The 17,015-nt window shown below is 39.1% G+C and overlaps 2 protein-coding genes across 4 annotated transcripts in view; one reads left to right on the top strand and one right to left on the bottom strand.

The window, feature by feature from the left end:
- Positions 1-17,015, top strand: part of mrpl11 (mitochondrial ribosomal protein L11) — a 28,720-nt gene that overhangs the window by 7,414 nt on the left and 4,291 nt on the right. For both annotated transcript variants that reach the window (XM_059515573.1, XM_059515574.1), the window contains exon 3: positions 14,785-14,880. In XM_059515573.1, the coding sequence (XP_059371556.1) occupies positions 14,785-14,880 (96 nt within the window). The remainder of the gene's footprint in view (positions 1-14,784; positions 14,881-17,015) is intronic.
- tmem265 (transmembrane protein 265) lies at positions 1,245-6,670 on the bottom strand. 2 transcript variants are annotated; one of them, XM_059515571.1, is made up of 3 exons: positions 5,877-6,670; positions 5,451-5,794; positions 1,245-2,658 (listed from the first exon to the last, which is right to left on the bottom strand). In XM_059515571.1, exons 2-3 carry the CDS (start codon positions 5,498-5,500, stop codon positions 1,611-1,613), a joined length of 1,098 nt encoding a protein of 365 aa, XP_059371554.1. In that variant the 5' UTR covers positions 5,501-5,794; positions 5,877-6,670; the 3' UTR covers positions 1,245-1,610. The 2 variants fall into 2 exon arrangements, with proteins under 2 accessions (XP_059371554.1, XP_059371555.1); XM_059515572.1 differs by lacking the exon at positions 5,451-5,794 and having other exon boundaries at positions 5,877-6,667.

A 17,015-nucleotide genomic window follows, 5' to 3' on the forward strand; every position in this document is an offset into this window, starting at 1 on the left:
TTAATGAAAAGCTGGGGACATAACATGGAGAGAGAGAGAGAGAGAGAGAGAGAGAGAGAGATGAAAGGCTGAGAAATGGCATTCTGGTCTGGTTCATATGTCTGATATACCTCTGAAGCTAAATCAGCTTCATGTGGAACTGCATTCCGTAATTCAGTTCATTTATAGCTAGGCTTATTTTTAGCATTTGTCATGCAAGTTTCTCCGCTTTTATGTTCGGTAAATATTCCATGTAAATGAAGTACGGTATAAGCTCTTAGCTCTTTGAAAAATGAGTCCCATTTCAATTAATATGAGTAATAATGGTTTATCAGAGCAGGGGGTGGGGGGGGGGGGTAGAGGCTGCTGATGGAGAGTGAATAATACCCAACCCCCCACCATACTCTGCACCAGGATTCAATCTCTATCATCACATCAGAACGTGCATGTTTCTCTAACATCATACTCTGGTACATACAGATCTGTCATTGGTAACCACAGTGGAGAAGACACTTCATGCTGTGGTAACTATGATATGTTTAAAGTTGTAGATTAATGAGACATCACTCTCCATTCCAGCCTGCAGCTGCCCATACAGGGGTCTAAAATCTGATACAACATTGCGAAACTGGGATTCAAACTATAATTTGATTCTAAATAATAAACAGTTTCAGTATTTTGAAAAATTGGTGACGTGAAATCTTTGTACAGGTGGATAAATACATTTGCTTCCTATTATCCAAAATATGGTTTTAAACAAACTTCTAATATTGAGTTTATGCAGTTCAAGTGCTGCTGTCATTAAAACCAAAGAGTGATAGTGTACACATTTGTAAAGATTAATGTAATTTCTAAAGTCAATTTTGGCCTGATATTTCTGTGCTTATAATATATTTAGTAATTAACTTGTTGAGGTATAAAAGTGCAAAATATAAGCATTTTTCACTTGTAGTCTTAGGCTTTTGGACCTCAATGTATGTAACTGTGGGTAAAGTTTTACTGTTGAAAGTGATTGACGGATACTTTCGTTACTGTGTTTGCTCAACCATAAAATGCCCATTTAGTTGATGGCAGAATGGATTCATTTGTTTGTGAGTTCCAACCATAAAAAATTAGATTTTTTAAAATGAAGTTCCATCCCATTTTATTTTTGAAATGTTGTCATTTGTTTTTACATGTCTGCAAAGATTTACTTTAGAGCTGCTTCTGTCTCACATGTCAGAACCACAGATTATGAGTCCTGGTAACAATGGTGGAGGCAGGTGTCTATGAAACATTTTTATTACAGAGTAGAATATTAACAGTTGTCATGCTTCACAGTACATGGTTTAATTCAAGTCCTTGATGAACACCAAAACAAACAAGAGTAACAATTATAATTGTTGCTCTTTTAAGAAGGCACTTAATTAAAACAGCTCCCTCTTTTGCCTCATTATCATTTTTGTCTGGGAGCTTCACACCACAGCAGGCTGCTCGTGTTTGGCTTTACAAATCATCAGCTGTACAAACTACAATGTGTGCTAATACGATGAGTTATCTCTGCTAATCTTGCCAAAAGCACAGAGACTCCAGGGATAGCTATGAGCCTACAAATTCCGGTTGTTGGCAGTTTCAGGACTCTTTCATGACCTCTATAGTTCATGGGAAATGTAAGCCGGTCCCAGTGAGGTCTCAGTGGGGTCTAGGCTGACGTGAGAGAGCGAGTGGCTGTGTCCGTGAGTGCGTGAGAGTGTGTGGTAGCGTGTAGAGGATGGCACTGGAGACCTACACTCTTGCTCCTGCTCCATGGCTTGCTCCGATGCTGCCCCTCGAGTCTGATTTCCAGTTCCTGTGGTGGCTTCTGTGCCCTGCATCCCTCCGCTGCCCTTTCTGTGCCTTTCCCAGGCAGAGCTCAACTTTACCGCAAGAGCCAGTAGGTTTTTCCCCAGGAACACCGTGGACACTCGTGGGTCCCTGTACCACAGCATCCCGACCCCTCTGGGCACGAGCGTGAACAGGTTAATGGTCACCAGGCTAAGCCATGGATAGATGGCCTCCTTCCGAGTCGCCTGGAGCCCAGGCAGCGCAGTGGCACCCAGCTCCGTGAGTGACACGCATGGCAGCAGCAGCAACAGCACATAACAGTAAAAGAACACTATACCCTCCACCCAAAGAGGAACCCCCACACTTCCCTGCACCTCCCACAGCCCTGCTTGCAGATCCAACACATCTAGCAAGTCAACCACCACCCACAGGAGCCGGCTGCGCACCTCCTGCTTCCTGCGGAGTGGAGTCATGTAGTCAGCTCCTGTCAGGATAAGAAACAGTGAGGGCAGACACACCGAAAGTAAAAGAGTCAGAGTCTTGCGGGCGAGAGGATCTGGGGGTCGTCTCTCCTGTCTATAGTTCTGACACACAAAGAAAAGCTTCAGCTGAAGCAGCGAGAGGAAAAGAAACCACAGAGCATTGGCAAAGCCCCGGCGGGGAGAGCGAGCCTCCGAAACCACACCGGCAGAAACGAAGCGCAGCGCCAGCAGGAAACAAAGGTCACCCAGCGCGACAGCAACACATGGCCATACTGCAGGACGAGCTCCACTTCGAGGTCCCAGCATGCTCTGCTCCAGCAGGTAGAGGTCGACCACGGCCATCGTGCTCACTGTCACCAGAGTAGACACGCACACCTGGGGCGAGGGCAACATGCTTGAGAAAGAAGGAGAAACAAGGACATAGTCAGACTGTGATGACTCATTAAGAAAAGAGACGAGGATGGTTGTAGAGGTTATATCCTGATAAGGACATGGCCTGCATGATTATGTGCAATTACTAGGCTGGAGTGTACAGAGAAAAGTGCAATTTCAGAGTAAATTGGCCATATACCTTCAAAGCATTGAAAGTACATGTACGTATTACTATTTATGGCCTTCTAGCCCATTTTTATGGACTGAGCAAATTGCATGATTTTCTGCAACGTGCAGGTCAACAATAGACTATTCATGCTTTCCCTTGAAGCAGCTCCATTGTTTGGCAATGTTTAAATTGCAGAGGTTTTCTTTTTCTGCCTTAATGTCAAAGGTAGTTACTGAATTTCACTACCGAAGGTCTTGACAAATGTAGTTTGCAATCCTAGGCTATTTTACAATTCATGGAATTTCAAAGGCTTGTTCAGTTAACAAAGCCAGTGACATTGACTGGATTAGCAAGATGAGGTTTGTGGCAGTACTGAGTAAAAGCATTTGCTTGTTTTAGACAGGGTGTTAGAGTGGTCAGGGTCTTTTTTCATCACTTCAAGCATATCTTTTCTGCTTCCAGTCTAATTTATTTTGCTCAGTTGATGCCTCAGATATAATAGAACATGCCAGAATTTCTCTCTGTGTCTTTCTTAACTGATTTTTCAACTCAACTCAAGTTTCCCAGGTTTTCTGCATAGTATATAGCACTTATGACAACCTGCGTTCGCTTATTAATAAATTATATTGAAGGGAACCCAGACACACTTTTAAAAACCTCCTTTCCTCATGGCTTGCCTTCCGTGCTGACTTTGTCACACATTGCGGTATTTAATTGTCTTTAGTTTCTGTATGAAGCATGACTTGATCAAGTCTGATTCTCTGGCTTCTTTTACAAAATGAAGCTTCTGAGTGCATTGGGCCACCTGCAAAATGGCGATGCTCAATCTTAATACTGTCCGAGAGGTGTTGTCATAACACTGCATACTGATGTTGATTTTATTCATGTTTCCTCAGGCCATATTTCAGAATGGGACAGTGTAAAACTGGTATTGATTAATTTAGAGAAATGATTGTGGACTTTATGGTGAAATCGAATGCAGGCCTTCTCAGTTGGATGAATTCAATGGCTGGTGCACTATAGCCAACTGACCATTTGTGTCTGATGAAATTGTCAACACCTCAGATTGATGGCTTTTTAAATATAAAACGCATTACTGTTGTGGATATATAGGTGTCAACAGGGTTTAAGATATAGATATTCTACATTTTATTGGATTTTTCAGATTAGATGTTACAACTACACAAAATTAATAATTCTCCCAAAAATGGATGATGTGAGGGAGAGTAAATTATGACAGAATTGCATTTTTGAAAATTAGGTGTGGATATAAAGGTAGAAAGTTTTAAATGGTGAGGCGAAATGGAAATTGAATGGGGTGAGAGAGGGATGGCGAGAGCATGATAGTGATTCATTCCCTTGGCTTTTTACAGACCTAATAAAGTGTTACGGTATGATGGTAATAGTTCATAAATAAGCTTAGGGAAATGAAGAAGGATATAGAGTGACGAGTATAACACAAAAAGCACAGGCTATATGCTTTGGGGGAAAAGATGATGTTATGTTGGAGAATTGTTGGGGAGAATGGAAATGGAAATATATTCATAGCTTGGGAACTGTAAAAATTAAACGCATTAAGAGGAAGTGTGGAGGAAATGAAGGGAGTATGTTGGTAAATGACCTAGAATGATTAATCTTCTGTGAGCTCTGTGGATTGAAAAGGCAGTGTGCGTCACTAATATCTGATTTTGACTGTAGACTTTATTTTTGTCTCTGTTACTGATTTTCTGCCCTGGAATTCAATTGAATCTAATAGTCTCAGACTATGAGTGTTGAACTCGGGGCCACATGATGCTGAAGAAAAATGCTTCTGCAAAGGACATATTTATTTTTCAATCAGAAAAATGATAGAAGTTATTTTAAAACAAACCAAAAAAAAATAATTTGAAACCCAGAAGGCTTGCCTGTAGGTGCAGAGCTTATCTTTTGACTCCACAGTCAGCCCATAATTCATCAGGTTATCAAGTCACTTGAAGATACTGTGTTGTTTTGTGCAGGCACATTCATAATAACTAGACATCAGCACTGACAGTCAGTGCATCCTTAATCATAAGTGATGGCTTAAGGCTGCTGGTTACAGTGCATAATTTTATGCAGTTTTGCTGTACAAATGTGTTCTTTGATCTGCACTTGTATTTAGTAAGTCAACGAAAGATGTGCCTTGAATAGTCTTTTGATGTACAGTCACTAATGCATCTAATATTCAGTATGCCTATGCTTTGAATGTTGCAATCTAAAGAAAAGCAGAATTAAAACAAAATTTTCCATATTTATTATCAGACACTTTAACATAATAACTAACCTGTATTTGATATTTGACTCTCAGTAGTTTTAAAGGGATATAATTCACACAAAAGTAGTCATTTTGAAGAATATTGGTAACCAAAAAAAAAGCTAATACAGGTTTGAAAGACATGAAGGTGAATAAATGATGACAGAATTTTGAACTATGCCTGCAGTGTTTTATTTAGAGGATAAGAAGTAATGTAATGAAGTAGCCTAATGTATGACAATGTGAGAAGAAATGTAAAAGCTCCTCCTAATTAACACTCTGACTTGACAGTCATTATTACTGGGTCAACTATAGCGTGATAAATATTGTAAATGTCTAATTTCTCTGTGCAAGTGCACATAATCACGTCTACCTCTCATTCTTGGAGATACTCTCTGCTGGACTCATGCCACATGCCCTCATTTACGAGTAAATGTCCGTCGGTAATGTGCCATTGAACCATTCCCACACAGAGAAGATCATCTGTAAAGTGAGAGTATCAGTGTTCGCGAATAAATGGCATCATCTGTCTTGATGCTTGTAAGTGTCGTGCTGCTGCCACTGCAGGACATGTGTGTTCAGACCTGTACCACTTCAGTATATCACCATATTGCGACAGGTGTCAGTGCATTAGCGTCTGCACATCCGAATTAGCAGGTGTCGATCTCGCCAACGAGCTTGTCAGCAGTGAACCATTTGAACTTTAAGACTTGAAGGCTGCATGAATAATAGAATATCAAATTGCAAGAGAGCTGAACTTCATGTAAAAAGGATTAGATGAAGTAGAGAGTGTATTTACCCCACAGCATGAAGACTTCACACAGCAATCTCAATCTAGTGACCAGCGCAAACCTGCAGACATCAATACGATATTATCTGAATCCAGTGTCCAAAATCGCGCCAGTAATAACACAGTACGGCTGCTCAGCATAACTAAATGTGGAAAATAATCCAGAGAAGTCAGGCACACCGTGCTCAAAGACTACATTGTCCATAATATAAACCCTGGCGAGCTGTTTATTCGGGCGAATTAGTGATAAGGGAAGCAGCTTTTCTGTCTCCTGACTTTCTTTGTCGCAAAATCCTTATATAATCGGCATGGGGTTTATTCCGTTATCTCGACTCGAGCTCCAGTAGGGTCCATCGCGGTCCATCCAGACTCTCAGGCGGCTGCGATAGAGCTTTTATTTTGTGCTGAGGAGTAGAAGTCCACCAGAAGTGCGCTAGAAACGTCTTATCCGCTAAATCAGTAACAGAAGCCGCTTTTCTCCGAGCATCTCGATGTCTACTTCTTACTTCACTAACGAAAAGGCGCGAAAGAACGCGCCGCGAGACAGTTTATGATTGCAGTGTGTCATTTGTAGGCAGCTGACGTGCACTTGTACCCCTCCCTCCGCTCGCTCTCTAACTCTGCCGCTTTAGTTGCTTCTCTAGGATTTCACTTCGGATAGCAGGCGGGGATATTTGAATGGCCTCGTGCATATTGCATGGGAGTCACCGTCCGGAAGGGTCCGCGCTACTAATTACTGCTGCTAGTGCAATCATTGCTATGATAATTACATTGTTCCAGGCTTGAGAAAACAACACCCCCTATGTCCCTGCTGTTAGCGACGAATGATTGTGTGCTGAGATGAACTGGAAGGTCCTTTTCAGATTGGTTATTTGTCATTTAGCAAACACTTTTTTTTTCTATCTAGAATAACTAATTGCATGGATGGTCCCCTGGGTTAACTGTCTGACTGAAGACGGGTGACTGCATTGCATAGATTACTAATGCAGACTTTGTATTATAAGGTGCACTATTTTTTATCGCTGTATGTAAATTTAATATTTAAAGAATACATTTTTATCATGTATAGGCACATCAGCGGCCTAATAAAAGCAGATTTATTTTTTGGAAACATGTCACGTAGACCTACTTCGATGCTCGAATATTTAGGTATTGTAGGCCTAATACAAATAAGATCTGCACAGTGTTAGAATAAAAAGACATTCGTCAGGCACAAGTGTTATTAGGTATTGTAGAAAGACAGTTCCAATTTAGTCCCTTAAATTGATCAACATGTTGTAGCTTACCCAACTGAAATATTAATATATCTCACATTTAGATCATGGTAACTGACATTCAGTGCTTATGCTTTAAGATCAAAACATATTTGTCAGTATCTTTTGTGTCTTTATGGATTCAATTTATGCTCCAACACCACCCACGCCTAGAAACTTTTTTTTTTTTTTTTTTTTTGCAACTTTTGGGGCTAATTATAAAAATATTTGAGGTTGAATCATTTGGACCTGGAAGCAACAAGATTTTCTATATACCAATTCCTGTGAGCCAGGCAATCATAATTCTTGAAATATCATATAACATGGCATCCCAGATAAGACATTTGTTAGAAATAATGAATACTTCAGGGGGCTGAAAAAATATGAAATGCTGAAGAAACAAAGCAAACTGTGAACTAGGGATGGGACGGTATGAAAATTTAATATCACGATTATAGTGACTAAAATTATCACGATTATCAATATTATCACGGTTTTGTTGAAACGAGATGAAAGTGTTCAAAAATAGTTGATGCTCACACTGAAAACATTTCAGCAAGTTTTATATTTAATAATCAACAAACGACTAATAAAACAAGCAACTCTATGCACTTAATTTAAAGAAAGATTAAATTCTGTGGCATTTCCTTCCTTACAATGAAAAGTGTAGAAGCATAGAAAAGCATAGAAAAGTCACTGACTTTCGCCATTCCTTCTCGAAAAAAAACAAAAAAAACATTGTGCGCTGCGCTTGCATCAGACTGTTGCTGGCTGGACATGATTTAATAGTGAGTTATTAAAACCGCGATAATCAAACACGATTTTAATGATAATTCATTTTTAAACGATATTACTAACCTTCAGCACATTTTATCACGGTTATCAATAAAACCGGTTATCGTCCCATCCCTACTGTGAACATAATATGGTTCAACATCAGCCCTATCTGATTTGACATGCACTGATTTGACCATACACATCTGTCCATTTTAATTTTGCATAATAAGGAGTAAAGTTGAGGCGGAAACTTAATATTAATGAGTTTGAGGTAGGAACTGCTCTTGCATGATCAGAGCACCAGTGTGACAGCAGATTGAGCTGAATCTCATTATCTGTAAAAAATTTCTCCCACAACTGCTCTGACAGGCCAGTTTCCATTCTCTTTGTGGCCTATGTGAAATCAAAGGTTACTTCTCTTGTATTTTTTCTTTTACAGTTTTCACCTGATTTATTCATGGTGAGGGGTCATCTTGGAGTTTTAATCAGCCAGATGGGAAAGAAAGGCATAGAGAAGGCAAAGTCATCTTTCTTGTCACAGCCGTCTATGCGCACCACTGGTTTCCAGACATTTTCCATTCCTTGCCTTCAATATTTTTTTCACCTTTTTTAGCCCTACCCACTTCTCCATTCTCCCTCTCCTTCTCTATCGCCATCTCTCTCACTCGCTCTCAGTCCCCGTGGGGCTGAAGTGGTTGAAGGTCACTCTGATCTAGCCAGCTTTCAGCAGGGAGGGAGTGAGAACGATGGAGAAAACGAGACAACAAGAGTCCAGCAGTGCACCGTCAACACTTTCTCCCCCATAAAATCGGTAAAGACTTTTTAAAAAATGCCTTTTGTAAATGTTATGGGCCTGATTGGTGCCTAAGGTGTGCACTGGCAGAAGCTCATCCCAAGACATTCCTCACTGCATCCATCTGCTATGCATTAGAGCTCTTAGCTGACACAACACATGCTCTTCAGCCACAGCGAATCTGTCTTGTAGCCTGAAAGATTCTCCCAATGAGCGCACAGCTTGATATACTGATCTTTTTTTTTTTTTACCATAAATCCACACCTTAAAGTCCTCCTTTTTTCTGGAACTTAAGATATCTATAAATCTTACTATTAAAACCAACCTTGGCTCAACTGATAATGATACTCGGTTAACTGTCAGTCTTCCTGATTAACCATCTCCAATGTTGCAGAGCTCAGATAAGATAAGACGTTCTCTGGTGTGATGTAATTCTCTAAAGAGTGGGTCTGAGGAATTGGGCTCTTTACTTTAATAACATACGTTTAATGAAATCTTTTCACACTCGCTGATTTCCATCAGACGTTAGACATCGGCACAGATACGGCTCCCTCAGAGCATTTATTGTCCCTTTTAACTTTTCAGTTCCGCGGAGCCGCATGCTGTGTCTTAGACCTTCACCCTGTGTTTTAATATCCGTAAATAAATCTATTTGTTCTGCTGTAATAAACCGATTTCAAGGCAGCACACCTCATATTCAAGGACACGGTGAGGCTGCATCCTCATCTAGAGGAGCAACATGTTATTTTTTACTTCTGACTGAAGTGGGTATAGCTATGAATATTGGCTGTAAAAATGCACCGTAAAATTGAACCGAAAATAATGTGTCCCCAGTGGTACGTCTCACCCTGTGGCATTCGCTTTGAACGCATTAATCATTACTGTTTGTACTTTAAAAAAAAAAGAGATGTGTTTGAGGTTACAGGGGAATTTGGAATGATCAAAGATAAAGCCATTAGCCATTCTGACAAACTTACAAGTTAGGATTCCACAATATCTGATGCAAAGATTCTGTGATCACCCGTGGGTCATTAATCCTTTTTGCACCCAAAAGCAGGACCCTTTCCAGTACAAGACCTTGCCCATTTCTCTCCTGAGGTCTCCAACTGCATGGCGGCTTGACTGGTTGGAGGGTATGAGGCTAATCAGCTATATGACACCCTTATAGAGAAGAATGTTAGAAAACGGGAAGAGTTCAGCACATTAAATTAGGGAACCAAAGTAATTAATTAGAGTGTCTCACACTGCAGAGTTTAATTAACCCCTCTTCTACACCCCCATCTCAACCCCATCTTTCAGGACTCTGGCATGGGCAATGAATTGCCCGTCCTTGGGTGCCAGGGGCAATTAATCCTGCCTTCTGCCCTGAGACCACGTCCCCTGTCATGCTTGTGTACACACGCCCTCTTTTGCACTTCTGTTTCACTCACCGTTACATATCAGTGCGCACGAAGAAGGAACATGCAGAGCCGTGTCCTCTAAATCCCACACTAAGAGAGCCCTCTGAAAGAAACTGTAGTTATGCTCTCCCACTCTTTATCTCACTCTTTACTCTTTATATCCTTTCCTTTTTATTGTCTGTATCGTAGAAGGATAGTCCACTCTACAATGAAACTTAATTTTTCATTATGTCATCATCCGCTCACCCACAAGTTGTTCCGAAACTTTATGACTGAATTATTTTCTTTCATCGAACACAAAAGGAGTTGTTCTATTAGTCGGACAGAGATATTGGATGATTACATGAGACTTTGAATATAACACCATACAGGCCACTTTAATACAATGTTGTTATTGTTTACTAAAATTATAAAATGTTTTTTGTAAACTGAAAGAAAAGCAGAAATGATATGAAATAGTGTTCAAATATTAGATTAACTTCAAAGAAAAAACATTAACAAAAATCAAGAATGTTGCTTCGGCTACTAACTATAATGAAACAAGTTGGAAATACCAAAAACAACTCCGATTAAACAAAACAATTAAGGCTAAATGGAAATATAAAAAAAGAATAATACTGATGAAATCATGCATTAAAAAAAAATGACATGCACAAAATTACTAAAACGAGTATTTGAAATGAAAACAGAAAATATATAAATAAAAGATCATTAAAAATGTTAATAAATGCTATATTAGTGTATAAATAATACTAAAATAACACTGTTTTAATGGATTTGATTTGACTTTTGTATGATTTTTGTTAAGCTTGGAACCTTTTAGCTGCTTTTCATTGAAATTCCATGGAAAGATTCTTTCTTTTGTGTCTTGCAGATTTTTTACAAAAGTTACACAAGTTTAGACCAGCATTAGGGAGAAAGAAGCATAAAATAACGCAAGTTTTTAAATGCCTCATTTTGCTGTATTTTCATCTTTTTCATATAATATATATGGCAGTTCCCATCACTGAAGTCTTCTGTCCAGCATCTTCTTTCCTTTCTTATGTGAACTGTTAACATTTTTAATTTGCTTAATTTTTTTATTCATGCATTTAATTACGCAGGTTTTCACTTAGTTGGAAGTCACACTGTCCTCTAATGCCTACTCCTCAGAGGCTTTGCTGTAAAGTGATTGAACCACTTGAACCCACCACCGTGCTCCTTTTCCTTTTGCTTCTCTTTAATGGAATGAGCTTGCAGCCCTCACGCATGCATTCTTTATTCATGCGGGTCCCCTATGGCCTCTCCATACATCAGCGCTCTGAAGCCTTTCACCCGCTTTGTCAAACGGACCTCCTGAATGTTAGTATTGATCTTCATTATTGCTCTCATAGGAGACATGACTCGAACGAAACACTGTTCTTCTCTGTCCTCACAGAAAATATGCACACGTGTGTGCAATATTATTAGACACACTTATATATGTGCCCCTCAGATGCCTGAAACAACTGTTACATTCTGAATCTGTCCTCACTCTTTTTGTCTTTCATCCATGTCAGCGGCCATCTCGTTAAAAAGAATTGCTGAAGCTGAAAGCTTACGTTATAATAATGAAAGAAATGCAAAGTGGGAGAACTGATAAAAAGAATGAATAAAGGAGGAGATGTTTTGTGAATCACAAACACAATTCGGATGCAGGTCCCGTGCACAACATATATTAGATAAAGGGGTTTTTAGTATGATTATTAAATTATTCCCCCTGTTAGAGATTTGTTTGTTTCCCAAAAACATTTTTCAAAACAAATTGTTCTATAAGCATGATTATTTTGAAAGCATTTATGACTGGTTATCTTCTCACGTAATTCATCCAGCATTTTTCTTCCATCAGAACCTTCACCTTTGAATGGTTGCTTTATCCTAGAGGATACTGATATGATAAACAATTTTAATATTCATCTGCGATGATAAATAATGTGCAGTGTCCAAGGTTGGTAGCACGCCTCCATCAAGGTGATGTACTGCAGCCATTTTGTTCTTCCCAGCCCTGCTATTATCAAACGCATTTGAGGGAAGAGGAGGTTTAATTGGACTGCTTGAATCTAGGATGATTAGATCTTGGTTTTTAGAGAGCTAGAATGGCAATTTGGCCTGTGCTCGAAAGTGAATGTATCTGCCATTAAAGACACAACGTCTTGGTCATCCGGAGCTTATATCGTAAAGATTTCCTGAGTAATCTTCATCTTCAAGCCTTGTCTTTTCAACCAACGACAGATTCCCATTTTTATAATGGCCACACTTATGATATTAAATGCACTACACAAAGTGCAGTTACTACAGTTTCTTCCATTGTACCCGTCTTTGTTTGGCACAGTTTGACTGTCTTGTGCGTCTGATGTCGGTACACTGCCATAAGCTTTCATTCTTGTTGCTACCTGCTCACCCCCCATCATCATACTCCCACTTCCACTCACAGATCTGTCCACATATCACCCAGTGGCTTTGCTTGAACTTCTTTCAGACAAAAACAACAACTTTAAAGGGAGCTATAAAGCAGCGGTTGGAAAAAAAACTAAGTAGAAGTGGTGTGGAATCACAGCCAACGGGTTTTTGAGGCTCTCCTAACAACCTAGGTTTAATATTAATCCATATTTAATTAGGATTCACCCACCGCCTTTCTTGTTTACTTAGATCTGTTGTTCTCGCTGAAGTCAGAGCTCGGGGAGATGCTAGTGGGTTGACATGGGATTACTATTAATAAGCAAGTCAGGAGGGAGATGGGCTGCCTGCCATCCGGGGCTTTTGTTTTTCATTTCATTAGTGTTGAAAATTTTTTCATTATTATGCAACGTAGTGGCTGAACAGTTATTCCTCTGGATTTAAGGGGAAATATTAAAAGGGAAAACATGTTTGCTTTAACTGATCTGAAAAGATTGCAACAGTATTTAAAAGTTAGGCTCACTGGTGCTTTGAAGGAAGTTCTTTGCAAATTTAATTTGCGCCAAAAGGTGCTGTTTATCTTGGCCCGTATATCACATAAGGAATGTATCTTTGACTTTGCCAAAAAGTCTGTTATTTTTTTAAGGTTATTTTGGCCAAGAACTGCCTACTCGCAGGAAAGGTCTGACTTATTTAAAGTGACTATGCTCGGTTCATTTTGTTTTAACATGCTGTTCAGGGAAGTTTGTTTATCTGAAATGCATAACAGTTTGTGAAAAATTTTGTATTCCATTTCAGTTAATCCCATCATGCTGACTTAGCTTCCATCCAAATTCCATTTATATAAATTTCTAATGATTTCTAAATTCCACAAATCCTTGGTTGATGCCTCTGGGGGGAAAAAAAAGTCATATAATTGCTAAGCAGTCTAAGATCATGTATACAGAGGGGTTAGTGAAAGACACTACTGTCTTGGGGTCAGTAGGTTTTTTTAAAAGACATTAATACTTCTTAAACAATAAAAATGCATGAAATTGATTAAACGTGATCATAAAGATATTTTTATAAAGTTCATAGAGAGTTTGTTTTATTCCAAATGCTGTTTTAGAACTTTCTTTTCATCCGATAATCCTGAAAAAAAAAAAATGTATCCACAAAAATATTAAACTGTACTGTATTAAACTATTTTTCAACTATGATAATAATACATTTTTCTTGAGCACTAAATCAGTATATTAGAATGATTTCTGAAAGATCAGGTGACACTGAAAACCGGAGTAAAGATGCTAAAATTCCAGCTTTGCATCACAAGAATAAATGACATTTCAAAATAGCATGTTTTAAAATATAATATTTTGTAGTATTTCTTTTTAATGTATTTAGATCAAATAAATGTAGCCTTTGCCTGAAAAAAATCCGTCAATTACATGATCACAAATGCTGGAATGATAGTGTATGTTAATATGACTTAATAACCAGATTTTATGTCCATCTTATAGTAATTAGTACAAATAATTTCACAGACATAACTCTGAAACGTCCACTAATACAGTTCTCCATATTGATATATTTACTAGTGGATGCTTCAAAGATCTAATGCCACTCATTTATCAGTGCCATGTGCATCAAACGGTCAGTGCATTAACTGAGGGAGATCCTGAGTGTGTTTTCTCTTTGAAGCTGCATTAGCAGCCCTTTCCTAATAGTTCCGAATGCTAAATAAATCTCTGTAACATCTACCACAAGATGAAACAATTGTTCCAGTCACAATGAATCCTTCAAGTTCAAGGAAAACTTTTACAACTGTAATAAGATTACAGATTAGCAGCCGCCTCCGCAGTCAACCCACAGAAAACACTCATGCTCTGGTGAAGCCGCACAGGAGAAATGGCAGCCAATGTTGACTTAATGTCAGCTATACATTTAGCGTTCTGCCTGGCAAGGGCCAGGAAAGAGAATCTAATTTATCTGGAGTCTCAGAGGCATGATGACTGCCATACTCTGACATACATACACACACACACACACACACACACACACACACCTTTGGTAAATAGGCTTCCACCAGCCTCTCTCATTCGCTTTCTCACTCACTCACGCAGGCATCCAAGCATGCCGAGGCATTCACAGTGCACCAATGAGTTATCGAATGATTGACACCATGTAGCCACTCTAAATGGCTATTGGTATTCATCAAAAGAATGCCACAGTGAATAACGGGCTAAAATGTGTGTGGGTCTAAACCTTTCTGAATGTTTTTCCTATGCCTTCATTTCCAGAAAGGAATTCCCATTGGGGCCTTCTGCAAAGACTTCAATGAGAAAACCAAAGAGCTCAAAGAAGGCATTCCTCTTCCCATCAAGATCAACGTGAAGGTAATGTAACCACTCATTAGGAATACTGTTTTCATGTCAACACTAATCAGTCACAGATGTGAAGTCTTGAGGGCCTCATAATACACCTTATTGCTTTCAATCAATCTTGCTCTCATTTGTTTTGCCGCTTGTTTTCTCATTTTATGAGTCCCTGGAGGCGCTCGTTTACATTCGCATCCCAAGCGCATTAGCAAACAGCATCAGATGCGTCTCGAATGCCAAAGCGCGGATTAAGCCTTCTTCTGACATTATGATCAAATGAAGGTATTGAGGGAAGTGGATTAAACGGAAGAACAGAGCTTTCTAGATCTGAGCGTGACTCGTAAATGAGGAATAGTCATTGATGCGGCATATGTAATGTTCATCTGGCCTAGGTTTATCTCACCGTTCACCTTCTCGGGGAGTGTCAGCACGTTTATTATAATGTTTCTGTCAAGGACACACTTTTATGCTTGAAGGCAAAGCTTGTAAATGTACTCCAACTCCACGTTTCTTGGAGAAATGGGGCCGTTTGATGGATCCCTCAGTTGTGTGCATTAGCAGCTTTTTCCCTGACACCTTTTAGTCTTTGTTTCTCTCGAACGATCGCTCTGTCTCTTCTAATCAAGTCTCTCCCTATTTTTCATCCGCCCTCTGTAACAAAATGAGAGGTCTAGCACTTTCTCCTCATATTCTCAGTCTTTTAAATAAAGATGGATTGATGGCTGTTAGTGATGCTTGCCGAGTCGACGACCGAGCGCAGGGGCATTTGAGCAAAATGCCCATTATGAAGTTTGTGAGAAATGGCTTTTTATTATGGAGGGGTCATTGCTCACATATTTTAAAGTGGCACGACTGCGTGAAATGAGAGTTCTCATTACAGGTCTCCATCTCTTTTACATTACCGAACTGTTGAAAAGCTCTTGTGTGATTTCAATTGGAAGTCCCAGTTTCGATAACCCTCCGTGTCTGTAAGTCGAAATGGGGTGATGCTGTGGCAGTCCAGACGGCGATTCAGACATTGTGAGGAAATTATATAGGCGCATTATGCTAGGGCACTACCACCCAATCCAGTCTGGGGTGTTTTAATGTGTCTGGCTCATGTCTAATGCTCAGTCTCAGTCAGAACCCAAACACATAATCTTTTCTTCTGAGCCGAATAAGTGAATGTCCGTGGTCCAGTTCTGCCACAGTTTGAATTCAGAGTCTTCTGTTGTATAAAGTAGAACTAGACATTTTCAGCAACAATGTCACCTTCATCTAGCTCATCCCTTTGTGTTGTCCTGTCAGCCGTGGTTGCCCGAGGGTGGGAATTGTCAGCCTTTGTTGTTGGCACTCCTTTGCAGGTACAACAGCTCTCGCTCCAGGACCAGATGCAAGACATTTTCTGAGGGAGAGAGAGAGGAAAATGTGCACCTCATGCTGTTGTCATTCATCATTCGTTCTTTGAATGCACATGCAACAGCTTACTGTGATTTTTGACTTGTTGACTTGAACATTTCTCATGTTTTTACAATATAAATAAATAAATAAATAACAACTTTTTACATACTCTGAAGTCTGTGAGTTGTGCTCATCTATGCAAAGTTTGCTTATGCAGTGTCAAGATGCGGTGGTTGTTGTCCCTTGTTACCAATGTTGTTTTAAATATACTATTAGTATTTATTTATGTTGAATTAGGTTTTTTTCCAGTATTTAATTTAATGCAAAATTTATATTTTGTTGTGTGCTTTTGCATTTTATTTATTTATTTATTATATTTTAGGTTTAGTTCTTGTAATTGTAATGTGTCAGCCCACACCTGTTTTTAATTTTTGTGTAAGTTTTTAAAAATTTTGAAATTTGCATTTAAGCTTTTTAGTTAATAAAAAGGTTTTAGTTTTAGATTACAATCACAACATACCTTTTATTCATTTGTATTTACATGTCTGATTGTTTAGATATGTAGCACTACTATTCTTAACCAGCTGTCCAATTTAATTATACAAGTTACATATCCAATTGTAAATCTTTATTAGACTAATATCTAAGGCTGTCACGATTCCTCAATTAAATTCGAGTACTTGATTTGAAAAAAAATATTGATTGCATTTTACCCATGTCGAGTAACCGGCATCATGCCATAGACTGTCTTTGATCATGCATCAATATCTATT

This window comes from Carassius carassius, chromosome 29, assembly GCF_963082965.1.
Source record: "Carassius carassius chromosome 29, fCarCar2.1, whole genome shotgun sequence".
NCBI lineage: Eukaryota > Metazoa > Chordata > Actinopteri > Cypriniformes > Cyprinidae > Carassius > Carassius carassius.